The 23562-nt window shown below is 42.1% G+C and overlaps 1 protein-coding gene across 20 annotated transcripts in view; it reads left to right on the top strand.

The window, feature by feature from the left end:
• Nucleotides 1-23562, top strand: part of CADPS (calcium dependent secretion activator) — a 477472-nt gene that overhangs the window by 288023 nt on the left and 165887 nt on the right. For all 20 annotated transcript variants that reach the window (XM_036869030.1, XM_036869050.1, XM_036869049.1 and 17 more), the window contains exons 8-10: nt 2116-2255; nt 11918-11984; nt 22305-22413. In XM_036869030.1, coding sequence (XP_036724925.1) covers nt 2116-2255; nt 11918-11984; nt 22305-22413 — 316 coding nt within the window. The remainder of the gene's footprint in view (nt 1-2115; nt 2256-11917; nt 11985-22304; nt 22414-23562) is intronic.

The raw sequence follows: 23562 nt of genomic DNA, 5'->3' as shown, positions 1-23562 counted from the left end.
CTGGCAAACAACGTGAAAATGGTAGAGGTGACATCAGTCCTGCTAACGAGTAGTTCTGCCATCCACGTCACGAGATAAAAACAGTGCGGTGCACTCAGGATGAGAGGTCAATGGAGACGTTTTGAGATTATCTACAAGTCCACTTGAACCACGGATTCGCATCCAGTATCCTCAACAATGAGCCTTGCCTTACATGTATATGGCACCATAACTTAACAGCGAATAATGGTACAAAGCCACCACGGTTACCAAGATATTTAAAAATAGAGTTTTTTGGGAATTCTCTGGCGGTCCAGTGGTTAGGACTCCACACTTCCACTGCAGGGGGCACGGGTTCGATCCCTGGTCGGGGAACTAAGATCCCGTGAGCAGCGCAGCACAGCCAAAAAAATAAATAAATGAATTTTTAAAAATAAAAATAGAGTTCTTTATCTTTAGCCCATCTTTTTAAAACTTCTATATTTGTGTATGTTTTATGAGATATGTAATAATGCAGTATATTAATACAAAGTAAACATACATCATGTAAAAGATACATGGATATATCTTTGACTGATATTTATACATTTATATTGATAATATTTTTATATTACTAGTGATCTATTTAAAGATATTTGGCTCATTGCTCAAAAATATTTTACTGAAGTAGGGCAGGATCAAAAAAAAAGTTGGCAGCCTCCGGTTTGAAAAATCAGGCCTTCTTGTGTTTTAATCGTGTCATTAGACCTTGAGAAGCCTCAAATGTTGGGTTTAGCAAGAATATACAAATTTTTTTTCATCGAAGAGAGGGAATTTAGTGGAAAAAAGCGGGCTGGGCCTGGAATCAGAAGGGGTCAAAAATCAGAGCAAGCAAGGCATGTCAAGTGGGCTGATTTCATTTTCCTGCCATTATCTTCTCCTCTTCTCAAAGCTCTTGTTCCACAATCACACAGAAAGCCGTGTGTGTCTACTCTGCAAGCACAGGCCAAGCTTGCATGATGGCGGTGAGGCCGACACCGCACCTAGAAGGCTAGAGTGTCCACCCTGAGACTCTGAGCCCCTCCTGTCCCTCTGCAGAGGTGAAAGAAACCCAGGAAAGGAGCCTGCCTTCCCTGTCCCTGGAAAAAAACAGACAGCCTGCACCAAAGCAGGGCACACTGCCACCGCAGAAACAGATCTTAGCAGGCCCAGCTTTGGTTGTGCCTATATCTCGTCCACATTCCCTTCGTTTAGGGGATTTTCCAAATATTTCACTCCTCCTTGAATGCACATTTCCTAGACCCCATGGGGCTCCTGAGTGAGAACTCTTTCATCGCCTCCTGAAAAAGTGGATTTACTGGAGAAGTGGGTCCCCTTCTGGGTTCACTTACAGCATCTGTGACAGTGAGAACTGGGACAGAAGATGCAAGTCACAGCACCGACTCTGAAGCACCCTGGTGAAAGGCATTTCCTAAGAGCAGGTCCTTCTTCAAGCTGCATGTGCTTCCCTCTGGGCCAGGACAGGGTTGGGTGCTGTGTGATAAGACGTCAAGTCCAGGTGAAATCACATTGAAATGTGGTACCCTAAGCACGTTCCTTCTCACCTCTAAGTCTCACATTTCTCATCAGATATGGTCCCTTCCCTCTTCCCCTGCAGCCTCGGAAGGATTTCTCCTCTTGACATAGCGGAAGAAATCCTGATGAATGGAAAAAAGGGTAGACTAGAGGTTCTCTCTAATATAGAAGGACACTTCTTTCTCTTATACATCCATCTTCTTATTTGAGAAAAGTAATGTGTGGAGTGCATTCTCAGTTCAGGGTTGTTTTAGTACTTCTGAGCTTTAGAAAAGTACAAAAGCAGGATCACAGAAATCATGATCCCTACTCTTACAGAATTAGCCAGAGAGAGAGAGAAGAGAGCAAAGAATGCCAGTTTTGTCCGCAGGCCCGGCTGCTTGGCACCAGCCAGCCCTGGTAGGTGGAGCCTTGGATCTGAGTCCGATGCCCAGGCCTCCACTTCATTTAACTGCCTTCCCGCTGGCTGTGGGACATGGATGAGACCCTCAATTCTCAGCAGCCAAGTTTCTCGTCTATGAAAACATGCCCATAACATTGTTCCTATTTTCTGGCTAATATGATTGTCCTTTTTCCCTGCAGGTTATTCTCCATCCCACCCCCAACAGCCCCAAACAGTCAGAGTGGCACAAAATGACAGTCTCCAAAAACTGCCCCGATCAAGACCTCAAAATCAAACTTGCTGTCCGAATGGATAAGCCTCAAAACATGAAGCATTCTGGGTAAGTGTTCCTTCTCTGAGTGGTAATTTTGGACCCACCCCATTCATTTCGTAAAATATTTAAAAATAAAAATAAATAAAAGTTGATCTTCAGAGAATGACATGGAAGAAAAGCCAAAGAAATATGAGACATTATTAAAATACATGACTTTGATATTTATGGTATAAGCTTCCTCAATTTTTATGATTACTGTATTTGCATTTGCTAAACCATCAGGATAGGGCCATTGCCTCATCCTTTTCTAATAGAATTTCCAGTACAGTTCAAAACCTTCCTAGACTCATGCTGGGTGATTCTGGTCTAAGAGGTTTTACTGGCTTCACATACCTCCTTAAAGGCATCCAGATCTTTCAGATTCTCTGAATCATGCACTTACACCTTCATTAACAACCATATCCAGGAGGTGTAAGCAGTTGCTGTAGGCGACCTTCAAACAATCAACTCACGTTGAATCAGTTTTAGTGTTTAGCATAACATTTAAATTAACCAGAGAGTAGAAATTTTATGATTGTCTTCAGTTTCTTAAGGTTTGAGAGGAATGACCAATTAAGTAATCTCAAGTAGGATAAAAAGAATAGGTAAAATGTAGTTTTTTTTTTGCAGATCAAACCAATGGTTTGTATAGGAAATGTTTATTGGCAAGTGGGTATATGCTGAGCCCCATTGCCTATTAAACTAAATTGCTTGGACACCACTATCTCAGAAAATGTGACCACTTAGAAAGGAGCTGGGCCATTTACCTCTGACTAGGGGAATGTTTAACCAGTGGAAGGGAATGGGTTGTTTTCCAAGGATTCTGCAGGTACCATTTGCCAGTCAGCTATCATTCTGCTTATGTGTTTGTGAAAGGACTTAACGTAATAAAACTGACATGAAAATTGAAGCTTGGTTATGTGCTAGAGATGTGGGGAATTCAAACACCCAATACCAGGGGCTGGTGACTGATTAAGACAGATTTAAACAGAAGCCCGTGAGAGGTTCAGGAGGGCGCGGTCGGGATAGGAGGTGTACATCCCAGCAGCTGAGCATACCACAGCAGCATGCAGTCAGAGTAAGGAGCAGCGCCCTGGCTTTGGTGCCTCAGAGTTCTAGGGAACAAAGAAGGCTCAAGGTTCTAGTGAAAGATAGATACTTACTAGGGAGGGTATTGGAGGGGGTCGGGCATGGGGAACTCCAAAGGAAGCAAAGGTCTCCCACCAGCTAGAGACTGGCGGCTGAACCTGAGCTCTGGCTTGGATTTGGAGAATTTCCATGGCATTGTCTTTTTTTTTTTTTTTTTTTAACATCTTTATTAGGGGATAATTGCTTTACAATGTTGTGTTAGTTGCTGCTGTATAACAAAGTGAATCAGCTGTACGTATACCTATATCCCCATATCTCCTCCCTCTTGTGTCTCCCTCCCACCCTCCCTATCCCATCCCTCTAGGTGGTCACAAAGCACCGAGCTGATCTCCCTGTGCTATGTAGCTGCTTCCCACTAGCTATCTATTTTACATTTGGTAGTGTATATAGGTCCATGCTACTCTCTCACTTCATCCCAGCTTACCCTTCCCCCTCCCCGTGTCCTCAAGTCCATTCTCTACGTCTGCATCTTTATTCCTGTCCTGTCCCTAGGTTCATCAGAACATGGCATTGTCTTGAGGCCAAAGTATTCCTAGAGTTTTAGGTGGGATTTTGGCAAAGGTCTTCTGCCTGTGGCTGTGAGAAAGCTGTAGGAGAATGAGCCAGGCCCCTGCTATACACTCTGTCCTTTTTCAGCTGTCCACGATGAGGGGCTAGCTTTGCCTCATTTCAATTACCATCTCATGAAAATGATTGTGACATGTTTCTAAGGTCAGCTTTTCCTCCTTCTTATCATATTACTGGCATATATTCCCAAAATGTTAAATGGGATTTCTCCCTAATATCCCTTCCTCTGCAATAAAAACATCCTAGTTTCAAGACAAAGGATTTGAGAATTCTGTTAGGTTCCTGTAGCACCCAGGAACAGCGTTTGTGTCTTAAGCAAAGCGTTGGCTCGTAAATACTCGGTAAATATTTGCTAAAGGAATGAGAGCATGAGTGAGCAGGATGGAGGGAAAGAGGGCGAAGTGAAGAGGGTAGAGCAGACAAAAAAGAGAAACAGAAATATGAATGAATATATCTGTCCTTAAACCTACTTTTTAAAGAAACTTCCTTAAAAAGATCAGTAGCTCAACCCACTTTCTAGGCCCCTTTGAAGCTCTGGGCTAGGAGTTTTACAAACACTCTCTCGTTTAATCCCCACGACAAGCACTTGACGTAGGTATTACTTTCCTTATTGGACAAATTCCCATTTCCCACATTCTCTTCATTTCTCTAACCAATCTGGATTAAGAAATTTTTCTCTTGATTCATTTGTAAAATTACTAACATATTTCAGACCATCTTGACCCTACGGATGATAGAAGAAATCTGTAACTCACCTCTGAGAAGCTCCACAGTGATTTCATTTTACTAGGCTGCCATCTAAAAATTACCCCTGCCAGGAAATATACCAGGAAGGCCTAGGGCAGCTCTGAAAGGTGGACAGTGGGTGCCTTAAAAACACTGTCAGACCCACTGTGGCCTAAATCAGGGCTGGACAACCTTAGCTACCCAAGGGATGATTCAAGGAAAATAAAAATGTTGTGAACTACATTTTTTTCCATTTAAACATAAAATAGCTTTATGAAGCCCTATTATATGGGGAAGGAGGATAGAAATATCAGAACAGTGTCACAGCTTACAGAATGAGAGAGAGAAAGGAATTTTTAAGAATCAACTCAGGTTATAAATTGTGTCTACTTAGATGTTTATTAAAACCTAAAGGAAACCTCAGAATTACTGTGAATTACTCCTTGTTGCTGGACTGTGGTTCCTGGAATGAGCCACTGAGCCATTCAGAATAACTTTATTGAATAGAAAAATGTCAGTGAGAAAATCAACACTGGCTTTTGGCCTTAAGACATGAGTACTGGGGATATCTGAGAATGAGCAGCGCCTCGGTGGCTTTCTAATTTTTCATCTTTTATATCCATATGGTGTTTTCAAGTTCAGGAAGTGCATTCACATGCATTATCTCATTTTATCCCTGAAACAGCCTCCCAAGGATTAGTTATTATTATCCCTCCATCTTAATAAATGGCCTCTCCCTTCACCCAGCTGCTCAGGCCAACATCCTCAGCGTCATCTGACACTTTTCTCTCTCTCTCACCCTTCATCTCATCCATCATCAAGTTCTTGTCACTCCACCTTCAAGGTAAATCTAGAGTTCAGCCTCTCATCACCACCTCCACACCATCATTCGAATCCAGGCCTCCCTCATTCTCCCTCTCACCTGTTGCACTTGTCAGCAGTCCCCCCGCTGCTGTCCTTGCCCCCTATAGGCTCTTTCCCACCCTGAAGCCAGAGTAATTTTTTTTTAAACACAAGTCAGATCCTGCCACTTGAATGCTAGAAAATCTCCAGTGATTCCCCATCTCGTTCAAAATAAAAGTCAGTGTTGTCTCTGTGGCAACAAGGCCCTATCTAATAAGGACACCTCTACTATCTGACCTTGATCACGGCTCTAGCCTCCCTGGCCTCCTTGCTCTTCCCTGAAGACTTCGTGTGTACCCCCACTGCAGAGCCTTTGTCCCCACTGTTTCCTCTGCCTTGGATGCCCCTTCTCCCCCACCCAGATGGCCACATGGCTCCCCTTGATTTCTGTGTGTCTCTGTACCTTATCAGAATGCCTTTCCTGGCCCATCTGTGTCCTCTGTCTGTCTCTTACTCTGCTTTGTTTTCACCAGAGCACTTACAGTCATCTCACATACCAGCTATTTCTTCATTTATTATTTTGTTGTCTGTCTTCCCCACTGGACTTTGAGTTCCTTGTCAGCAGGGGCATCTGCCTTCTTTGTTCGAAGAAGCTAGTACAGGGCCTGACATGTAGTAAAAGGCCAATAAATTAGTTGTTGCATAAATGAATGTGAATGAATGAATCTCTACGAATAAGGAAACTGAGGATTAGAGTGGTGAACACACTTGCCCAAGTCAGAGTAAGCATCAGAGCCAGGTCTAGAATCGTGTTATTTCTTTCCATGTGAAATGAAAGAAATCAACGTAACTGAGGACCTGAAACATGAATAAAATACAGAGCTTCCCATGGCTCCACTTGGAATTCATTCAGTGAACCGCAGCTTATAAGTCTTGGCCATGCTTTTTTTTTTTTTTTTTTTTTGGCTGAATATTTTTAATTTAATAAAAGCTATAAAACTTACATCCAAAAAGTTCAACAAACCCATGTTTAAGAAACATGAAAAAAATTACAGCAAGGTACAGTGTAAGTATAAAGCTAATAACCAGTGATAAAGAGAAAATCATAAAAGCAACCAGAGAACAAAGAAATGTTACACACAAAAGAATAAAACAGTTCTTGTTAGAAGCATTGCAAGTGAGAAGACAGAGGAGCAACACCTTTAATGTACTCAAGTCTATATACGCAATGAAAACATCTTTCAAAATGAATGACAAAATAGTTACCCATGCTTCTTAAAATTCCCTTTCCTCTTCCACCTTTTTACCTGTGCCATTGCTCTAGACGTGTTTTCAAAACCATCACACTCCTCTCCCTTCCCCATAAGTCCCCAAGACACCACTCATATTGACACAGACCCTCAAACAGAACTACCTAGACTGACCTAATTCAATATATTTAGGACTCCACTTTATTTCCCGTTGGCTTATTTTCTGTAATTAGACCCAATTAAATCAACTTAGTTGATAGTGTTGTTTAAATCTTCTAAATCTTTACTGATTTTCTGCAAATTATTGATATAGAGATATTGAAATCTGACTATAATTGTGAATTTGTTTGTTTCTACTTAAGAGTTCTGTCCATCTTTGCATCATATATTTTGAAGCTCCATTATTAGATGCATAAACATTTAAGATTACTGTGTCTTCTTGATGAATTGACCCTTTTATCATTATAAAATGACCTTCTTTATCCCTGGTAATATTCTTGGTCCTAAAATTTATTTTGTGTGACAGTAATAATAAATATAACCACTCCAGATTTTTTAAAAACCAATGTTGGCATCGCAATTCCTTTCCCATCCTTTTATTTTTTTGCCTCTTTGTGTCTTTAGATTTAAAGTGCATTTCTTGCAGGGAGCAAAGAGTTAGGTCTACTGAGCACTTACTAGGGGCCAGTTACTGTGCTAACAACTTGACATGCATCATCTCCATCTGTCCTCACAGCAACCAAATGAAGTAGATCCTATGCTATCCCCATTTTACAGCTGATGAAACTGAGGCATGAGGCAGCTAAGCCTAAGGACCTAAGGACCCAGAATTCCCACCTAGGTATTTCCACCTTGAGTTTGAGATGTAACCCCTCAGCTAAACTTTGGCTCACTGTACTAGAATGTTGATTATCTATTCATAAATCCAGATTTCCAAATACCTGGATGGCCTGAAGAGGTAGCTGAGGGTCACTAATGCCCACACAGGTAGATCTGTCTATGGAATGAAGAACTGGAGGGGGGAAGCCACCTATATGTCTACAATGACAATTCCATCTGCTCCAGGTACTTTTCATTCTGCTTAATGAGCGTGTTTCAACCTAAGAAAATATAGAGCCACAGCTGACTAGACAGAAACTGTACATTGTAGCCCTCAATTTTTCTTGGTCTTGACATCTGGTATGTGCCAAATTAGCAATAAATTCTGAGGAAGCCTCAGAGGGAAAGCCCTTCTTTCATGCAAACCAAATGATACTTTCCAAAGGAGGTTCATTTTCCTCTGTTTCCACTCAGCTTTCCCATTCAGAAGCCTTCAACCACAAGTCCTCTCTGTTTGATTGGAATAGCCATTCATGTTCTTAGTTCAATAAAGAAACCAAAGTTTGTCATCTATAAGAGGAAGAATAGCATGCTGAAGAGGGCCCTCTGGAACCAGAGTGTTCTGGGTGTAAATTCTGGCTATGTCATTCACCAGCTTGGCACCCTAGAGAAATTACTTGACCTTTCTGAACTTCAGTTTCCTCAGCTGTAAAATAGGAGTGATAACATAATGACATACCGAGTAATAATTGCTTACTTTGTGCCAGATATCGTTCTAAGCACTTTATGTTTCATTAACTTCTTTAATCCTCACAGCAACACTTGAAGTAGGTACCATTATTACTGTCCCCATTGCACAGATGAGAAAACTGAGGTAGAGATAAGTTTAGTAACTTGCCCAAGGTCATACAGGAACGTAAGCAACATAAGCTTAAGCAACGTAAGCTCCAGATTCAAGCTCTTAACCCTTCCAGGTGGGTATAATAAATTCACATAAAGTACCTGGCACAGCACAGAAGACTAGTAAGACTTCACGAGCAGTAGCTAGTATTTTTATTATGAAGGAAAAAATTAATGATACCATATGAATTACATTCTGTGGGTTCACGTGAACTCCTTTTCCTACTTCTGTTCTCATCAGTTAAAACTATAAACACTTTAGAGGTCGTAGCTGTGTTTGTTGTTTTGAATCTCTTTATGTGGATTCAAGTTAACAAGTAAGAAAAATTGGTAGTAGCGGCCAGAAAAGCATGAGAGTTACAACCTTACTAGGCATTACTAAAAATAGAAAAATTTTCCCCCTTTGTCTTTATTTATCTTTTAATTCATCTATTTCCCGACGTACATATGTCCAAGGAGATTTCTTGTCACATATTTAGCTATTAATAACTACTCGTAACGATATGCTTACCTCTATACTCAAAGATGTTTTATAATAAGGATGATATTTATTGTGCATCTACTTCCTGCCATGCCTCGTGCTTATACTTCACAAGCATCATCTCATTTAATCTCCACAACCACCCTGCAAGAGAGGGACCATTCCTGGCCCTGTTTTCCAGAGCACCGAGTGGTGAAGCATCTTGTCCAACATCTCAGATTAACCACTAGAACTGGAACACTATACTCTTAATCGGTACAGACCAATAACCCTGTCTCTCCTTAGACCTGGCTGAGGGTTCCTGTTATGTCCATTTCTGCCATGGATACATTTATATATTATTTCAAGAAGGTTAAGAGCACCGTCCAGGGCAGCTAGGTAATCCACGTAAACAGAGCTGACCACGTTGGCCTCGGGGCTGATGCACTTACCAGCCGTCCAGCCACTTCCACGGCCTCAGCCTCAGTCCAGCCGCCATCCTCTCTCTGTGGTCTGCACCACTGTAACCATCTCACTGGTGTCCCTGCCTCCTCTCTTGCCTTTTCCATCTACAGTGCATTAACCACTCAGCAGCCACTGGGATAATCTTAAATAGAAATATAATTGTGTCACTCCCCTGCTTAAAACCCTTCCATAGTTTCCCATCCTTATTTAGATTGAGTGTATTCCTGATCTAATTTGCCCATTAAAAGCTCACTCTGTCTGCCGTGTAATGAAAAGAGTTAGAGTGAAAGCAGGGAGACCCGAGAGGAGCCTCTTGCTGTGGTCTGGGTAGACATGATGGTAGCTTGAATGGGGAGTAGCAGTGGAGATAGAAATAGATGGGATATATTTTGGGAGAAAAAAAAAAACGAACTCAGAGAACTTGGCAGTGGAGTGCATGTCTCTATGCAGTGTTTGCAACTCTCATCAGAAAGTTTGATAAAGATGGCTCTAGTTTCCCAAGGCATTCAGAACTAACTGAAATATAGCAAATGTATACTGACCACCTACCATACATCAAATGCTGTGCTAGGAATTTAGAAAGGAAAATTTAGGAAAAAGGAACAAGTTTCCTTCCTTCAAGGAACTCACAATCCAATAGAAACAATACATATGAAAATAAATAAATTATAGCAGTGTGATCATTGTAACTACCAGCAGAATTATCTTCAGGGCCCAGGAGGTGATGACATCACGGTAAGGGTTCAAACTTAGGAAGAATATGAATTCTAACATAAGGAGCAGGGAGAAGGCATTCCAGGCACCATAACGTGTGCAAAGTTATTGGGGTGTGCAACTTTAGGGTGTGGTGAGGAATTACAGATAATATAAGGCACAGAAGCTAAATTTAGAGAGTGAAGCATAGCTGGCAAACAAAGTCATTTTTAGACCAGGTCAAGATGCTCCATTTTGTTTCTATAGGCTAAGGTTTCCCTGGGTCTGTTCTTACCACTGATGGTACACAAAATTGTTTAGTGGTATACAGACAAGAATATATTAGTTAAACAGTTACTTATGTATTTTAATGTGCGTTATATAATATAAAATTAGTATATCAAAGCTACAGTGTAAAGTTTCCTTTCAAAATAAATTTATTCATGTTAAATAAGTCAATTTAAAGAAAAAAGGCAAGTAAATCATACAATAGATGGACCGATCTGGGATAAATCATGGAAGTGCAAGATGAGTGGTCAAAGTTGCGGGCTCCCCTCGTGTCAGCGGGGGAGACTCACTGAAGGAGTTTCAGCAGGGAAATTCATACATGCACATGGTAGGATCCGTCCCACAGCCAGGAGGAGGATGAAACATTCTGGTGAAACCGATTAAGAGTTTCGTCTGTGGTTTACCATGGCCATAAAATGTGTGCTGGGACTGAAAGAGTGGAGGTGTGAGCAAAGTAAGGAACTTTGCAGGAGGTAAAAATCAAGTGCACTTGGTAATTGAAGAATCAGCATGAGGAAGCAAAAGGACCCGCAAGACTCAGGTTCCTGGCATGAAGGCCTGAGTACTTCAGCCACCAGCCACTCCTATGAGCCCCTGAAGTTTGTCAAACAGTGTACATTTTAATTAGGTGCATTCTTTATTGTGTTCCAAAGTGGAGGTTCTGTCTGATTCCAAGTGAAGTGGGGATTTGGAAGTTGTCCAGTTGGTTTTTGATAGCACATAAAGCCAGTTTTGGAACTCGAGGATTTGATTGTGTTTGAGTATGACCAGATCTCTCTTCACTTGGTCCAATAGAGCTTGAAAACCACCAGCCTCTCTTCCTTGATCAGTACCAGTTCGATGTGTATCAATCCATCAGGCCAATGGGGTAATTCATGAATGAATTAGTAACACTGATCATAAAATCTCCAGACAGCTTTGAAGTGTGCCTTTGTTGTTCTCAACCCTCCTTTAACTAAATTTTTTCTTCATAAAGATTAATTTCCATCAACAGAAGAGCAATTCGGGGAGGGGGACATGTGTAGGGAGGACTTTCTATGCAGACTTGAAACTTCCTTTCTGTAACGTAACTACATTTGCTGGAATCACAGCAAAAGCAAACAAGGTTTGCTTTGTTTACTAAAGGTTTTCCTGAAAGAGACTTGACAAGAGGTGAAAGAGTTGGAGTTGTGAGATTTAGCACGCTTTTTTTTCTCTCCTGTGCAACAGCTTTCAGGAGTTTCCCTACCTATAAGACGTTTAGCACATAAACAAATTAAGGTACAATGTAACATGTTCCGAGGTGTTTCCTGGAATCAGTCAAGGTTCTAAGTCAAGTCTGATGATGGGCCACAATTCCTCCTATCAGCCAAAATAAACCCTGCTTGCTGCTCTTCCTTATCATCAACCACACAGCTCCAGAGTCTGCTGTCTGTTCCTGAGCCCTGTGAACTTCCTTGTTTGTGAGCACCCAGCTTCATGGTGAAGCGAATTGAACAGTTCACCAGCTCAAGCATTAATGCATCTCTGGTCTTTCTGCTTTCCTTCAGGTATTTATGGGCCATCGGTAAGAATGTCTGGAAGAGATGGAAGAAAAGATTTTTTGTCTTAGTGCAGGTAACTCTTCAACTCTAATATCAGTCTTTAGAGCCATTATTTTTAAAGGTTCAGTAGGACTAATTAATGTTTTTGATATAATTTACCTTAAGTGCACAAAGCTCAAGTGTTTAACTCAGTGAATTTCTATATATTATATATGCATGCAACCACCGTTCAGAGGGATACAGAACATTTCCAGTACCCAGAGCACTCCCTTCTGCTCCTCTTCCTTTTTACATCACTTTCAGGTTCTAAAAAGTAATGCATGCTCATTATTTTCTAATTCTAACAATACAGAAATATATATGAAATGTGGGAGCAGTAAACTCCCACCCCTACCAGCGATGCAGGAACCCAGGGAGGGAGCAAGTGTGTGCCTGATTAGGGCAATAGGGACACTAACATTATTTTAGAAGAATCTGCTGTTTCTAAAAGCACTAAGGTAGTCATTATGAGAAAAGCCAGAATTTAGTTGGCCTTTTTCCATCTTTTTCACTGTTTAATAAGTTTGATTTTGAATCCCCTGTGGAAGAACATTCCAGTCTTCTTGATGTCTGAGGCTTCCAGACCCCCTATAATTATGTTTAACCATCTAAATATATCTTTCCACATAGGCTTTTTTTAAATAATCAAACTCTTCATGTTGTTCATCAACTTGCTTTTTTGTTTTTGAACACAGTCATTGTAGACATTGTTTCATGAATGCACATATAGCTCAGATTCTAATACCTGTGGAATTTTCCTTTTTGAGGTACTTTGGGCTTCCCCAGCTGGGACTGTTATTAACCGTGCAGCAGGGTACATCTCTGTGTATAAAGATGCAGGTGTAGATATAGATATTGATGTTAATAATACATCAGTAATATATAAATAATATTATTGCCCTCTTCAGTGTATCTTTAAGAAAAAAAGATTCCAGAAATAGTAATGCATGTCCTTGAAAATCTCCACGCCCCCCCCCCCCTTTTTTTGGTTTGTTTGCTTTTTGCATCAGGATTTTTCAGTTTACAAAGGAATTTGTCATTGCCTTTTTTTAATTTGCAAGCTCCACCAGAGCATGTGAGCTATAATTCAACTCGCCAAAAGTTAATTTATTCTGTACTCTGAAAGATGTCACAAAGTGAGTCAACTTGTAATTTAGTGACTAAAGGTGTTTACTGGGTTATTGTGTTGGCTATGAGCATTGACTAGTATTTTGAGCACTACCGATTCTGAAATCTCACAATAAAAGCAGCTACCTCTTAGTCTAAATGGCCTTGAAAGTTCCACCAACCCTGAGCTTCTAAGGCTAGACCTTCTACGGATCTACTCAAGCGTCTACTGTGTCTCTAAGGCAAACAGCATCTGTCTGGCTAGAAGCAAGAGGTAATCTTTGCTTTCATGATCACTATGGGGTGCAACAAAACCTTAAAATAAATTAACCAAAGGAAAACTTTGGAATTATTCCCAACCATCCAAATAAGCCACAGCTAAGTGATGGAAGACATTTCATCCTGAGATATATTTCCTCAGAATATCAGCTAACCAACATTTATTGAGTACCTATTTTGTGAAGGGTACATTGATAGGTCATAGAGAAGAACTGGGAGACCTGGTCTCTCACTTCCAGAAGAGTATCTCTTACAGTTCTTTATAGGCAAATAGCAGAAACAGACTCAAGGTAAGTAAGGTTTTAAAAAAAGTGTATTGGAAGGCTCTTGTGGTAGTTCATAGGATTGGTGATAAAAGCTAGTACCCAGAGTAGTGCCAGAAATCCAGGTGGTGGGAACCATGGCCAGTGTCATTGACATGGCTGTAAGACAAAATCAGCTCTGACCGTTTTCTGTCTTTGTGTCTCCACTTGAGGACCAAATCTGAGAGAGGGAATTGGATTGGTCCAGCTTGTGTCACACCAGCTTTTCAGAGGGGCAGACCACGGTGCTTTGATTCACAGTGCCACTGAGCTGTCTCCAGTGCAAAATCAGCATGCCATTACCAGAAAAAGAAATGGATGCTGAGCAGGCAAAAACAGCTGATATCTACCCTAAAGAGAGCATGTAAGTGAAGAGACAAGACACATAAAAAAAAATACCTAGGAATAAACCGACCTAAGGGGACAAAAGACCTGTATGCAGAAAACTATAAGACACTGATGAAAGAAATTAAAGAGGATACAAACAGATGGAGAGATATACCATGTTCTTGAATTGGAAGAATCAGCATTGTGAAAATGACTATACTACCCAAAGCAATCTACAGATTCAATGCAATCCCTATCAAACTACCACTGGCATTTTTCACAGAACTAGAACAAAAAATTTCACAATTTGTATGGAAACAAAAAGGACCCCGAATAGCCAAAGCAAGCTTGAGAAAGAAAAACGGAGCTGGAGGAATCAGGCTCCCGGACTTCACACTATACTACAAAGCTACAGTAATCAAGGCAGTATGGTACTGGCACAAAAACAGAAATAGAGATCAATGGAACAGGATAGAAAGCCCAAAGATAAACCCACGCACATATGGTCACCTTATTTTTGATAAAGGAGGCAAGAATATACAATGGAGAAAAGACAGCCTCTTCAGTAAGTGGTGCTGGGAAAACGGGACAGCTACATGTAGAAGAATGAAATTAGAACACTCCCTAACACCATACACAAAAATAAACTCAAAATGGACTAAAGACCTAAATGTAAGGCCAGACACTATCAAACTCTTAGAGGAAAACATAGGCAGAACACTCTATGACATAAATCACAGCAAGATCCTTTTTGACCCACCTCCTAGAGAAATGGAAATAAAAACAAAAATGAACAAATGGGACCTAATGAAACTTAAAAGCTTTTGCACAGCAAAGGAAACCATAAACAAGACGAAAAGACAGCCCTCAGAATGGGAGAAATTATTTGCAAATGAAGCAACTGACAAGGGATTAATCTCCACAATTTACAAGCAGCTCATGCAGCTCAATATCAAAAAAACAAACAACCCAATCCAAAAATGGGCAGAAGACCTAAATAGACATTTCTCCAAAGAAGAGATACAGATTGCCAACAAACACATGAAAGGATGCTCAACATCACTAATCATTAGAGAAATGCAAGTCAAAAATACAATGAGGTATCACCTCACACCAGTCAGAATGGCCATCATCAAAAAATCTACAAACAGTAAATGCTGGAGAGGGTGTGGAGAAAAGGGAACCCTCTTGCACTGTTGCTGGGAACGTAAATTGGTACAGCCACTATGGAGAACAGTATGGAGGTTCCTTAAAAAACTAAAAATAGAACTACCATACGACCCAGCAATCCCACTACTGGGCATATACCCTGAGAAAACCATAATTCAAAAAGACACATGCACCCCAATGTTCATTGCAGCTCTATTTACAATAGCCAGGACATGGAAACAACCTAAATGTCCACTGACAGATGAATGGATACAGAAGATGTGGCACATATATACAATGGAATATTACTCAGCCATAAAAAAAATGAAATTGAGTTATTTGTAGTGAGGTGGATGGACCTAGAGTGTGTCATACAGAGTGAAGTAAGCCAGAAAGAGAAAAAGAAATACTGTATGCTAACACATATATATGGAATCTAAAAAAAAAATAATAATAATAATGGTTATGAAGAACCTAGGGGCAGGATGAGAATAAAGACACAGACCTACTAGACAATGGACTTGAGGACACGGGGAGGGGGAAGGGTAAGCTGGGACAAAGTGAGAGAGTGGCATGGACATATATACACTACCAAATGTAAAATCGATAGCTAGTGGGAAGCAGCCGCATAGCACAGGGAGATCAGCTCGGTGCTTTGTGACCACCTAGAGGGGTGGGATAGGGAGGGTGGGAGGGAGACGCAAGAGGGAAGATATATGGGGATATATGTATATGTATAGCTGATTGACTTTGTTATAAAGCAGAAACTAACACACTATTGTAAAGCAATTATACTCCAATAAAGATGTTAAAAAGGAAAAAAAAAGATTTAAGATGAAGATTTCAGACGCTGGAATAAAACAAAAAAAAGATACATCAAAAGAGGCAGCACTGGATTATGGGTGATTCTCCCCTTTGCATGCTTCTCACCTGGCAGAGCAGCCTCCCTTAGAATCACTTGTGGTCTGGCATCCCTCAGTAGACCATGTGTTGTTTCCGGGTCAGTTCTGTTTCCAATTCATCTAGCTGTGCTTCCCTCTTTACCCCACCACACACACACACACACACACACACACACACACACACACACACACACACACACACACACACACACACACACACACACACACACACACACACACACACACACACACACACACACACACACACACACACACACACACACACACACACACCCCCTCCAGCTCAGTGTCTGGCATGGCCATTCAGGAAGCATTTAGTGGAAGAAAGAAGGAAAAGGAAGAGAGAGAAAAAGAGCCCAGGCAATGCTTCAAGTGGTTCTGAGAAAGGAAAGATCGTGTGACCTAGAGAGTGGCTGGTGACACCTTCCAAGAGGAAGTGGGGTAAGTGGCCTTGTCGTGTAATATGGAGTCTCTCCTCCCACTGAGGTAGCCAGTTACTGGACACAAGACTTTTCTCTGACAATATTTGAAATGATGAAGTACTTAGGAGATGTCGCTGACCTCTTACTTTGGGAGAGATTTTAGGGGAGAAAAAAACTCTTCAGAAAAAAAAAGAGGAATTGTGCTGCGAATATTAGTGAAGCCATGTCTATACAATATATACTGAACCCAAAAGAAGAGAATGATTGTTCTAGGCCGTGTGACTGGAACACAGACGTTTTAGGGCCTTCACGCTGAGCCTTCTACCAAGAGAAGATAAGAAGCACTCAGTAGCTACAAAGCAAGCTATGCGCTCACTTCTGAAAATCAGAAAAGGGCATCCAAAGCCTGTATAAAGCTCGGCATTTTTCCTGCAAGGATTTCATGAGAGGTTTCGTGTACATGTGATTCTCACTAACTTTAAAGAGCCCTTGAGGTACACTGGGGACATGCATCCCCCAAATTAAACCTTCTGTTTCAGCCTAAATCCAAAGTCTCCATTAACACCTTCTGTGGCCTGCAGAGGTGATATGCCAGCCCCACCATCACAAAGGTAATGGGGGAGCCAGGAGGAAAACTCAGGTCTTCTGTTTCCATTTTTGTCCTGTTCACTACAACAATGTCTACAAGCAATTTTGGTGGCCTACCTAGAAAATACTGCATCACTTTTAGATGCTTCTCAATTTTTCATCTCTGCTGTTTAAGTGATCACACTTACAGGCACTCTATCAAAATGATAAAGAACAACTTAAGCCCTTTGAAACATCCCCAATGCCAACAGAGTTGCAGGAGAGAAGTTCAAGGCCCTCAGTCCTGGCCCAATTCAGGGAAAGCAAAAATATCCCCAGTTGCTTGAAGAGAAAGATGGCAACTCAAGCAGTGACCATAGGCGCCCCGCAGCTGCATGCAGTGTTGAATCCATTCTTAAGTACAAATAATTTTCTGTTTCTTTTAACCACCACACCTTCCACTGAAACGCAAAATGCAAAAGTGAAAACAGGAGAACCAGGCTGGTCAAATGTGGGGAAGGGTGAGGGAGCTGGGGAAGAAAGCAGATTCTCCCCATCCTGCCCCCAGCCCCCCAGCAGCCTCAGAGGTATCTCTGTGGGACAGTGTGAAACCACCACAAAGGAGGCACATCTACCCAAGTGACTTATTGAATGTGCCTTTCCATTCAGACGCTGGGTCTCATGGAGTGTTTTTTATAGAGAGCTGGTAACACAGAATTTCCAGCATGATTATGAATTCCATTAGATTTAATACAAGGCAAATTGTTTGAAAAGCCTAAGGAGAACACATCCAACACCAGTCTCCTCGAAGTTCATCTCCCCTCCCACCCCGGCTGTCTGTCTGTTTGTTTGTCTGTCTGTCTCTCTCTCTCACACACACACTCACACACACACACACACACACACAGAGTCTACATTTCTGTCTATAATGCAAAACTATTAAATTCTCTCTTAGGGAGATTTCCTTTTAGAGCTACTACCTTGGGGAACCAAAGATAAGTTATAAATGGGCTTCCTACTAACCAGGGACAAAGGCCACCCTTAGAGGGGTGTTGAGCCAAAGCAGCAATTCTCATGTTTAAGGATCGAGGCTAAAATGATGATGGATGTGGCTGGAGTCTGCCCTACCACCTCTGAAGGGAATGAAGCAGTTGCAGGGTGTTTCTGTGCCAGAGACTTCAGTGTTCCTACACAGTGTTCTCCAAGTATGGCCCTGACTGCCTGCACTGGGTGTTTTTTAAAATGCAGAGGGACTTCCCTGGCGGTCCAGTGGTTAAGACTCCGTGCTCCCAACGCAGGGGGGCACGGGTTTGATCCCTCGTCGGGGAGCTAAGATCCCACATGCCGTAGGGCACAGCCTAAAAATAACTAACTAAATAAATAGAATGCAGATCCCAAGGACCATCCAGAAACGTCTGATGCACAGAAGACTCTGAGATGGAGCTCAGGAATCTGTATGCTTCACAAGCAGCCCAGGAGGTACTGATGCAGGGGGTCCAGTGTCCACCTTTGGAGAAACACTGCCTCGGAGGTCATTGTCCCTTTTAAACTGAAGTCTCCCATTCCTTTTCGACCACACTCTCTCAGAGTTTATGTTCTCCAAGGAACTGAGCATCAGAGTAGCTAAACAGATGATTATGTGCAAATGGCATGACAAAGCCTCTCAGCTGTGTTCCTTGAAATCCCAGTATATGCCCTGTGAACATGGCTGCAGACCCTAACACAAGGATTAAGGAGAAATGGGTCCCCAGCACCCTGAGTCAAGACGTTGCTGGGTAAACTCATTCTAAACCCCAGGGGCCATGGTAAGGAGCAAATATGTTGATTACCGTTGTTAGGAACGGCGACCAAACCAATGTTAATGATGAAGGTGCCAATTCCACGAGCTCCACCCTGAGCTCCCCACCTTGGGTGTGGGAGGGGAGGATTGGAAGAAGCCAACTCATCATCCAGACCAGGTTAGAAAGCCTCACCTCTATCCTCTTTTTATTCTAAAATATTTTTCTTCTATGCCCCAAAGATTTCTGTACTGTGCTAAGGACAAGTCTTATCCCTATTTCGCATTGGAGGAAACTGAGACTGAGGATGGTTAAATGACTTGCCCAAGGTCAATGGCTCATAGGTAGCCTGTGTGAAACCTAACATAGGTCTTCTGATTCCAGGTGTCTTCCAGGACACCAAGCACTGAGATGGCACTGTGCTCAAGGAGGTTTATACAATGTCCTAGATACAGTGTCCTAGAACTCACACGCCTTGCATCAGTTAGAGACAATGTGGTCCCCAAATCATAACCTGTTTCGGATTCCCTAGAGATAATATAATGCACCCAAATTCTGACCGTTCCAGTTTTCAAAAAAATCTAAATCTGAATGAGATAAAATATTGTCTGATAATATAAAACACCCTATAATACAACAGTTGTCACCCAGAAAAAATATTAACTATGAAAGTGAATTGTAAGACATATAATGAAAGATTTATAGGTGAATGATTTATAACTGAATGAATGTTCATTCTTCCCACTCAACTTCACAATTGCCCTAAAGGGCATTTGCATTTATATTCTGTTTGTAAATGACAACAATCAACCCGAATTAGCTTAAGTTTTAGAAGAGGAAGAATTATATTGGTTAGTTAATTAAATTACTAATTAACTAAAGAGTTTGCTGGCATGGCTAGGTCCAGAGCTTAAACAAAGTCATCAAGACTCAGTCTCTCTCTCTGTACCATCTGTTGACTGTGCTTTCCTCTAAGCCGACTTCCCCCCTCAGGCACGCTCTCTCCATGCAGCAGACTCTGGAAGGTCAGGGCTTAAAACAGTTTAGCAGCTCCCAGACCCTTGCTATTCCCTCACACTTCAAGCTCTCTAGAAAATCTGAGGCTCCCTCCAACCTTGCAATAATTAGAAATATTCAAAAACAAATCATTTCTTCCCTCCTCCTTTTTTTCCTAAAATAAGTTGCCAAATTCCAGATTAAAATGGTCCTAATAAACCAATTCGAGTTTTTCTGAGCCCCAAGTTTGTCTGGAACAACTTCAACAGTATCACCAGAAGGGGGCAGCAACATACAGTGCTCCAAGAAGCAAGGACCTGAAATAGAAAAAGGAAAAGTCAGAAAGCCCCAAGCATGTAGTAATAGTAAATGCCTGAATCTTGAAATAACAGCCTTCTGTTGTGATATTTCTCTGATCTCAAGTAAGTGTCTGCAACCGTCTATTTGGCTAATCATCATATTAACGAACTATATCATCTCCATGTTGCCAGAGAGGTAAAAAATCATTGCAGAACTGTTCCAGCAATGTCTGTGTTCACTATCATGCCAGGGGATGTGGGGTATAGGTTGTCCGTGGGATCAGTAGTGGATTGGAGTAACAGATGTAAATTTGGGAGGGAGAAAACCTCTTTATTGGATGGTACATACTCATTTTTCTAGAACCAATCAGACTCAATTAGTGAATGCCCGTTACATGGTAGATTTTGCTCATGGCAAGGTGAATATAACCAAGGTATATGACTCCCTAGGCGTGCCGTCAAAGGATTTATAATCTAGTAAGCAAATACACCTACTCAGCTACTTTGTATTAGGACGTTAGTGCCAAATGCATGGAAACTGCCTACGTAAATGCATAAATTGAGTATTTGCTAGGTGAGTGTCACACACGGTGTGAAAAGCCCTTCACTGCTCGATTAATCCTCCAGCCACAATAAGACACAGGTAAAATACAGGTGAAGACTCTGAGTTATATATATGACAGCTTCTGAGAGCTGGGATGGGGCCCCAGGCCTATGTGACCCCATCCAAAGCCTGCACTCTTAAATCCTCCTTTTTAGAAGAGGATGTTATTCGTTGTTCTGCTTATTACAAAGCATAATACATGTCCACTTATGAACATACTCTTAGTGGCTTTATGTTTCCCTTGAAGCCCATGAAGACCTTGCAATATAAGGAACAGATTCTGCAAACTATATGCGTGATCAAGAAACCCACGTCGGGCAGAAAGTTTTCATCAGGAACCAACAGAGGGCAGCAATAGATAAATCAACCAGTAAAACGTTCTCCCGTGGACTCCCTTTATCTTGCCACTGGGACCTTCAGGCTGAGGACTGTGGGAGATGTGTGCAGGCTTTGAGAGCGCCAATTTCTTACCATTAAAAAAAAAAAAATCAGACCCATGGAGAAGGAGATAAAAAATGTCCCCCGCCGGGATCAAAGTTCACTTAGTAAATGTCTGTTTTAATAAAGGAAACTAAGAGATGAGGGATGTGACACTCCTTCACTAAGACATTTGACATCCGTGGATGGTAAATATGCCCCTGAGCTTTTAGCCCGAAGCCTGAAGGAGGCTTGCTCTCCCCCGGGCTCCTTGCAGACAAGCCAGATGTAGAAATGCTAAGTCTCTGTGCTGGGTCTGGATGCACCGAGGCGACAGGGACCTGAAGGCTGGCCTGCAGCTGCAGAGCCCGCGCCCAGCACTGACGTGGGCGGATGCCCGTGTGGGTCGTGAGGGCCACACCAGTGACAACAGCCGTGCCGTCCGGGGCTGAGGATAGCTCTCCCGTGACTGGCACCTAGAGATCAAGCATTCATTGCTTGTGACAGCATGTCACTCCTGCGCTTGTCTGAGATGAAGGGAAGACTTTTCAAAGTGACCAAAAGCACTCCTTCAGTGGGATGGGGGAGGGAGGGATGAGACATGCGACTCAGTGCTGAGAATTGGCCTGCAAAAAGTAAAATACTAAAAGAAAGGGAGGGCATAAATAAATAAAAGTCTAGTCCCCAATTTCTGACCGAAAGGCCTGTGTCAAGTCTGAGAGCTTGACAATCTCAGCCAGAGCCAGGGCCATAGTCATATTAGGTAAAAGCTAAAAACTTGCTGCTATGCAACCAGTTTTGACCTACCCAAATGTCAATTTCATGTAGCTTAGCTCAATTAAAATAGCAGCAATAATGATAATAGCTAACTTTTGTCAAGCACTTCCTAAGCATCAGGGAAAGATTCTAAATGCATTCTACTTATGAACTCATTCAATCCGCACAATAAGCCAGTGAGAAGGGTAGGTTCGCAGATTATATCCATCTACAGATGAGGTAACAGGACCAGAGAAGCCTTTTAACTTGCTCCAAGTCACACAGCCAGGAGGTGGAAAAACTCAATTTGAACCCAGCTCCTGAGTGCAGGGCCTCAGGGGAAAGGACAGGCTTGAACACGGAGGGTTTTTTTCAAGGAAAATGGGCTCTAGGGAACCAACCTCACAATCTGTGCTTTTCTTTTTTAGGTGAGTCAGTACACGTTTGCCATGTGCAGTTACCGGGAGAAAAAAGCGGAGCCTCAGGAACTTCTCCAACTGGATGGCTACACTGTGGATTACACGGACCCCCAGCCAGGTACCCGCCCACCCGCTAGCCTGTGAACCCATAAAAATCTCCCCCTTCCCAAATGAACATTCAACTAGCATTTTCTGGGCACTTCCTCCCTGTTGGACACTAAGCCAAGTTACTAGGGTGTCATAGCTGACCACGACAGCCACTGACCCCGATCTTACGGAGCTTCCGTCCTGGACGAGTAAATGCCATTCCAATCAAGGGCTTTGTTTTGACTCAAGGGATCCTCATAAAACCAAAATGAAAACAGAAATACGTTTTTCTTCTATGTGGCTGTACCCATATCAAATTTGTACTCCACCCTAGAATGTTCAAAAGAAATTCCTGAAAAATAAGTCTTACATGTACACCAAGGACTTTGTGTGTGTGCGTGTGTGTGTGCGTGTGCATGTGCGTGTGTCTTGTTCACCAGTGACGTGTGGGCTTGGCAGGTGTTGCGTCTCCGTGTCCAAATAAACCTGCCCTGTACGTCCACATTTGTTAACTACAATTCAAAGTTAGCTGATGGTACTTGAAAAGAAAGTCCTCCCTAAATGGTTTTTTCCCCTAAAAAGACGCTAATCCACAGTGTAGACATCCAAGCTCCTCAACCTTATGTAACTAAGAACCACACAAACGGTAGTATTTCTCGTAAGTTCTACATTGCGTAAGTTCCACATCCTGCCCCCTCACACCTCTCCCCCCACCCATTTTATCTTTTTCCCAGAAAAAGATGAATAGAAATCCGCCTCAAGGAACCTTCAAAATGGGGGGGAGGGGCGGTGCGAAATCATTTCAGCATATTAATGAGCAACAGCCACCAACAGCCCTCTCCCGGAGAAGTTTATTTTTATGCCAAATCTGCACAAGGAAAGCATTTCCAACCATACTGCATTATTTGGCCCAAAACCTTTTTTTCTACTCCCATATTGCTCTTCCACATGCAACAAAATACACATAAAGGAAAAACAGAGTCTGAGAGAAGATGGGGTGTTAACCTGGAAAGGTGTGGCTGGGAAGACCTTTGGCCCAGCCCACTTAGGAAAATTAGCAGTGGGCTTCAGAATCCCAACCCGGGGTGCTCTGGACCAGCCCCGCCTCCTCAGACTTCTATAGATAATGAGCATCCTGCCAGAGCACAATGATGCAGAGCTGACCACATAAGACATAAAT

The sequence above is a fragment of the Balaenoptera musculus genome, chromosome 11, assembly GCF_009873245.2.
Source record: "Balaenoptera musculus isolate JJ_BM4_2016_0621 chromosome 11, mBalMus1.pri.v3, whole genome shotgun sequence".
Classification (NCBI taxonomy): domain Eukaryota; kingdom Metazoa; phylum Chordata; class Mammalia; order Artiodactyla; family Balaenopteridae; genus Balaenoptera; species Balaenoptera musculus.
Note: the sequence above shows the minus strand (reverse complement) of the source record. Positions and strands in the feature narration are given on the sequence as shown.